The sequence below is a fragment of the Elephantulus edwardii genome, unplaced genomic scaffold, assembly GCF_000299155.1.
Source record: "Elephantulus edwardii isolate Elephantulus edwardi_28Jun2011 unplaced genomic scaffold, EleEdw1.0 scaffold00044, whole genome shotgun sequence".
Taxonomy (NCBI): Eukaryota; Metazoa; Chordata; class Mammalia; order Macroscelidea; family Macroscelididae; genus Elephantulus; species Elephantulus edwardii.
The window spans coordinates 5,244,955-5,251,574 of NW_006399794.1; the positions used below are offsets into that span (position 1 = coordinate 5,244,955).

General features: G+C 37.5%; 1 protein-coding gene across 1 annotated transcript in view; it reads right to left on the bottom strand.

Moving 5' to 3' along the window:
- Positions 1 to 6,416, bottom strand: part of IPO7 (importin 7) — a 51,320-nt gene extending 44,904 nt beyond the window's left edge. Inside the window, exon 1 of the mRNA XM_006885595.1 lies at positions 6,333 to 6,416. Coding sequence (XP_006885657.1) covers positions 6,333 to 6,416 — 84 coding nt within the window. The remainder of the gene's footprint in view (positions 1 to 6,332) is intronic.
- Between the last annotated feature and the right edge of the window lie 204 nt (positions 6,417 to 6,620).

A 6,620-nucleotide genomic window follows, 5' to 3' on the forward strand; every position in this document is an offset into this window, starting at 1 on the left:
AGGGGGAAGGGTTGGGAGGGGGGGGGAGTACAGCAATGAATGAATGAATGGAAATCCAAAATCTCTGTAAATGCTCATTAAAATTATTAAAATAAAGCATTCAATTTACTTAAAATCTTCCATTTGGAAATAGCAACTCTCTCATCTTTTTTCTAATAATGCTTTCTCTCATTGCCACTGAATTGGAACTGACTCCTAGTGGGCCCTCCAGAGGGATTTCAGGAGGTTACAAATTGCAAGAGAACAGACTGCCCACTTTTCTCCTTGGAGATGCTGCTGAATTTAAACTACCAGAGAAGTGTCACCTTTGGGTTAGCAGATCAACTCCCTGCAAACTATACTATCAGAGTTCACCATCCCCTACAAAAAAACCTGTAAAATATACCTATTTTATATATAGGAAATATAAGGGATAGTAAGTTGTCATAATAAACTATTTTGAAATGCTTTACTGTGATTTCCTGCTTTTTATCAATCAAAATAATTTAATGCTTTCCAATTATAGACTTTAACAAGAGACTAAAAAGTTAAACCTAATTCACTTTTAATACATTACTAACCAAAACAAAATTATGTAGTAACTCATTATATCTGAAAAAGAGAATTACTGCTTTTATCTAAATATTTTGTGCAAATTCCTAGCCATGCCATATTGTCTTACAAATACACTGTCCTTTTGTACTATTCTAGACCTATGATTATTAATAAAATTAAATCAAACAAACCATTTATTATCAAGTAGATCATTTACAGTAGTGCTTACTAGAAAATATTTGTGAAAAATCTGTCTTGGTTAGTTTCAAAGATAAAGGAAAAAATACTAAGAACTCTATCAAAACTAAATCCACTTATTTTCACATAAAACATGTGAAAAAGCAGCATTTCTATCTTTGCAATTATTCTATAGCACATTAAATTTAGGAACTAAAAGTTTAAATAGCTCCTAAGTAAGCCTCCTAACTCCTTTTAGAACATTTTCCTTAGTTGCAAATGTAGTAAAAATCCAGTTAATGGCCATTCATGGCACCCTTATGTCTTCTTCGCCTTTGTGTACACTAGAAATCCCCCCCCTTTTTTTTAAACTAACAGTAAAGGGTTAACCAACCCAGGAACTCAAGAAGAGAGAATACTAGAGAGCTCTGGTGGCCTAATGGCAAAGAAGCTGCATTACAATCCCAGAGTTAGCTCTTCTCTTTGAAAAGTAAAAGAAAAATTCCTTCATTTGTATACAATTCCCCCTCCCCAGCCCCAGTACACTCCACTATGCAACCTTCATTCTGGAATCTTGTGATAACCATAATACCCTATGATATATTGCTTTTAAGCTGTTCTCTCCCTCATCTGTTTCAATGCACTATACATTAAAATAATAAATTTTAAAAAAGAAAAGGGAATACTGATGTTGAGATTTTAATCTGCCTGAAAACCACAATTACATTTAGGAGTTTCCTTACATATACATATATAGCTGTATTCTAACCCTCAGAACATGTACTATGAGAGTCAGCAAAATGGTTTACTATGTAGCTCCAGAAAGTCAGTAACCATGTATTTCTTTGCATCTAACCATTTAACTCAGTGCCAGGTGAACACATGTTTGCTGTCAAAGGAACCAAAGTGGGAGCCAACATTCTGAATAAATAGTTCAAATATTTTTTTCCTGACACTGTACTTTAAATTTCCATTTAAAGACAAGATGTATGAAAGCCAGGACTTTATCCCGTATACAAAGCTAAATCTTTAGCATCAAGGATATTGCCATACAAGCACCCAAATATTTTAGGTTCTTTCACCCCAATCTTTTTAAAATAAGAAACAACTATTTGCTGAGTGCCCACCTTTTAGTCTGTATTGTTTCCGCACTAATTTTTTTAAGGGGGGGGAAGTGGAGGGAGACCTCAATCTAAAGATCTTTCCACTGGAGAGAAACAGGAAAGATGCTGACGGTGCAACAGTTAAGGTATTTCACTACAAATGGAAAAATTAGCAGTTCACTTCCATTGAGATTATACTTGGAAAACGCTATAGGGCAATTCTACTTTGGCTCTGAGTTGTAATCAGCTCCAATGGCACTGGATTTGAGTCCTCTGGAGATAAACAAATTCAATAGAAATTATATAACTTTTAGACTAGAAAGGATGGCAATAATGTAGTTAAAACAGAAAGGACACAGAATTGGGTGTTAAAAAAGACTGAATTATGAGTTCACCCATCCTACAGAAGAGTAAAGAAAAGGCAATGTAAGCTAGAAGGGGGAGAGGGGAGTCGGGACATGGCCTTCTTAGAAATGTCATTTAGGTAGTCTTCATGAGATTTAAGGTTAGGAACAATTTAGCTATCAGATAAGAAGAGCAGTAAGGCCTGAGAAAAAGTTTGTAAATAGGAAAAGTTTCTAATGAAGAACCCTAGACACCAAAATAGGTAAAAACCACAAAAGTTTGTCAACTATTATAAATCTATCCAAAATCTTCAAAGATGTTTTATCTTACGAACTTGAAAAGTCAAATATATCTAAGTGTCTCTCTGTATGTGTGCATATACAAGAAGAGTCTTTTTAACCAAACTAATTGCTGGAACATGAGACATATAATGAACAAATGAACACCAAATGTCACTGATCATTATACTTCCAGACAGGCACAAATCAAATAATCTCCAAAATATATACAGCATTTAAATAAGAAGAAACAGATTGCTGTAATATTAAATTTTTAGATATTCAAAGAATATTCTTAGCACCTCTATTATTCAAGTTCTTAATCTTTTTATTCAAAAAATACTGTTTGTTATATGTCATTGTTCTTATAATTGTGCCAATTTTCATGTCACATTAATGTTATCATCTAGTGACTTCAGTGTCTAAATAATTGGAACTTTCTCCATGAGAGCTGATCAGTCTCCACTGAGATACCACCACTAAACTGTGCGTCTGAAGTAGGAAACAAACTGTTTAACATCCTAAATTATGTTAAACAGCTGGCACACATCATAATTCAAACAATCTGGAGAAGACATATTAGATGCCAAACACATTGCTAAATTTTTTACATGCATCATCTCATGCCACATAACTCAATTCATATCAATGCTATTAGTATTTTTCTTTTATACATAAAGAAATTGACACTTAAAGAACTTGACTAGATCCCAAGAACCAGCACAGAACTATTTAGGGGGGATCTACTGTTTTAGGGGCTTTCAATTTTATTTTCAAGACTACTTGTACTTTCCCAATTTTCTTTCCAATCTTATGGCAAAACGTGTCACATGAAAATACCAAGAATTAGGAATAAGACACTGAGTTCAAAAATTTTAAAAAAACAAATTGCAGAGAAGAATTTCTTAACAAACTACAACTAAATAGTAAACAGTGTTGCTGTGACATGTTGGATGTCCTCAACTTGATTCTGACTCATGAGGACCCCATTGTGATGGAACAGAGCTTCCTCACAGGGCTTCTTTGTATATAATATTTACGGAGGCAGATCATTAGGTCTTTCTCAAAACTAAGGAAAGTTCCTGGCTGAGTGGGTCAGAATTGCCAACCTCTGCTTAGCAGCTGTACTTTATGTCAACTGTTATTAGATGTATCTTGAAAATGGCGACCAAAACCAAAATCCTTATTGGCCAGTAATACTATAACAGTATGTTACTAATTTTATTTATATGCATCCTTAAAAGTAAAGACTCAAACATCTTTGAGGAGAGGGTGGTAAAACAGTTTAAAAAAAATCTATCCTGTTATCTAATACAACAGGAAACCCTAGTAGGTTAGTAGGTAAAGTGTAACAATTAAAAACAGCAGTAGCAAAAAAAAAAAAAAATAATAATAATTAGTGGCCTTACCAAATCAATGTAAAAAGTATAGTGAGGAGAACAAGGAAAATATGAAATTAGGGAGGACAGAGACTAAGGCAGTCAGGAGGCGGTCAGTGATAAGGTTGCATCTGAATAGGAATGTGAAGGAGGAGAGAACAAGCCAGGAAAACAGTGACAAACAGGAGCACCATTTTCAGCTGTTCTTAACCATATATAATCTTAAACAATATTTTTTACAGAGTTAGTGATTACTTAGCTAGAGATTGATTCAAATATCAATGATTTTACTTTTAAAAGAACAAAAATATTTGCTTCCATGGAATGAGACATTACTGAATAATTCTAAATCTCACTAAAATTATCAGATTCAGCAAATATATGCAAAGTTATTAATTAGCTTATGAAGTTCATACAATCTTCCCCAATGTCAGAGTCCGCCAGAAAAGATACTACTTCTCCTTTCTAACTACACCCAAGTTTGGAGTTTTTTTTAACTGATAAAGTGATCTGTTTCTGAAATCAAAGTTCTACCGTGGTTCAAGAAAGTCAAGGCAAAAAATATTCAATGAAGGGAGCATGGGTGAGGAGGAAGCAGTGTAAAAATCCTGGCAGAGAATAAATATTCCAATTAATAATAAAGGTCTGTTGTTTAAGTAAAATAATCTGTAAAATGTAAATAGCTAGCAATCACATACCAAATTTTGATGGAAATTATATGGAAGAGTTACTGTTGCAGATACTCCAAAATGATAATGGTTTAAATGGTTAAGTAAAAAATGCTCCAAAAACAAGCTTGTGAAATACTTATCCTAGATATCTATTATAAGACGTTAGTGTATATAACTGTACACTCAATCCTTGTTTAAGAATAAATTATGTTCAAATAAGCAGGAAATGAATCAACTTTTTGTTTAAAAAAAGTTTTTTTAAAGAAATGATTATATAGTTATATTTAGTCAGAACCGTATCATATAAAAAAGTCTGGTAAAAAACTGTTAGGACTAAACAGCTAAATTTACTAACTACATTAATACCTAATAAGCAGAATAATGTGCATCTTAACCTGTGATCATCACACAATGAATCAAAACACAAAAAGGAAAGAATCATCCCTGGAAAGTTTTAACAATGGTTCAAGGTAAGGCCACATTTTAATTCAACATTTTATATCCTAAAGAAATCTAAACTCCCAAGGTGAGTCTAAGAATCTAAGCAAGTAATCTTCATTCTTGGTATGGTATGATCCCATTTATAAAAGATACCTTTTTATTTTGAAGTAGCTTTTCATTTTATCTTTAATTTGTCAATGTTCTGTGGGTGGTCTTAATAAAAGTATTTACTGTGTATCACTGTAGAAGATGTTCAATTAGGGATATTGCGTTCACGCCAAAAAAAAAATGTTTAAAATTTCTGTACCTACTAAGAAAGAAACAATTTAATTTCCATTTGAAAGTGGCATTTCCTTTTATTTTTAAATTGTACATTCAATCTCTACTAAAGCTGGCAGATTCTGTAACATACCAAAAGACCTGGCAGATTAATTTTAGTTGCACTTTTAGAAGCTTTAAAATTGTTATTTATCAAGCTGCAGGAATAGACAAAGAACGAAACTAAAGACAATCGAATAGAATTTCTAAGGGGCAGTCCTCCCAACATGTTGGAGGAAAAAAGAAATAAACGCTCTATGATTCTGACACCCACCAAGGCATCCAGATTTGTATTATCTCCCATACCATCCCAGCAACCCTGTGACCCAATTTTATGAATGGGGAAAACTTCGGGTCAAGGGGTCAACCAACTTGCCCAAGGTCACTCAGCAAATCATTAGGCTGTCTATAACAAGATAAGTGCACTTCACCTGATCTTTACTGCTCCATGCCCGTCTCCTTAGTGAGGAATTATTAGAGCAGACAGAAGATTAAAATCCCTCTGGTGTCCCGCACTACCCCTACGCTGGCAAAAAGGCGCGGGCTTGCCTTTCTGGCATTTCAGCTGGAGAGAAGGAAGTGGTGCCACTGACACTGTGAAGTGACAAGGCTTCACCCAGCGAAGTGACAAGGCTGCCGGCCGCAGCCCCCAGGGGAGATCTGCATTTCCAGGAGCCCGTCTAGACCTAGCACGATTAGATGCCGTTTACACCCGGAAACGTCTGAAAAGCTCCCAACGAGTTTCTCCCCCTCCCAAGCGCAAGGGACGAGCTAGGCAAGAGTCAAGAGAGCGCCGGGCACCCGAGCCGGCCATGTGTCCAGCAGTCACGCCTGCCTCGCTACAGCCGGCTCCTGATGCCTCGGGCACAGTCAGAGGCCCAAGTCAGTCTCCAATGCAAAGGTTGTCAGGGCCGCCGCGCCCGCAACAGAGACTTGCCCCGGCAGAGGCATTCACCGTCGGGTCCCCGTCCCACCCCTCCAGTTGGACCCCGCCAGCGACGCGCCCGCCACTCTAGCCAGAACCCGTGGGCTCGGCCTGCCACACACTCCGCCCGCCTGCTGCCGCCGTCAGGCGGGCGTCCTTACTTCATTAAGCTGTCGCTCCGCGGCCTCACGCAGGGCAGGGTCCATGGTGCCCCGAAGGGCCTCGATAATGGTGTTGGGATCCATCGCTGCGCCGACACGGGCAAACTGGGAGCTTGGGTGCTAGTGGGCCAGGAACAGTGCCGCTCACTGCGCACATGGACCCGCGGCACTCCGCAGCGGCAACCGGCGCGAAAGGAAAGAGAAGCGCCAAGGCCCCGGATAGAACCTCTCCGCCTCAGCGTGGAGGCGGGAGATGGTTCTGCCACTTCCTGTCACCGCTCCCGCACA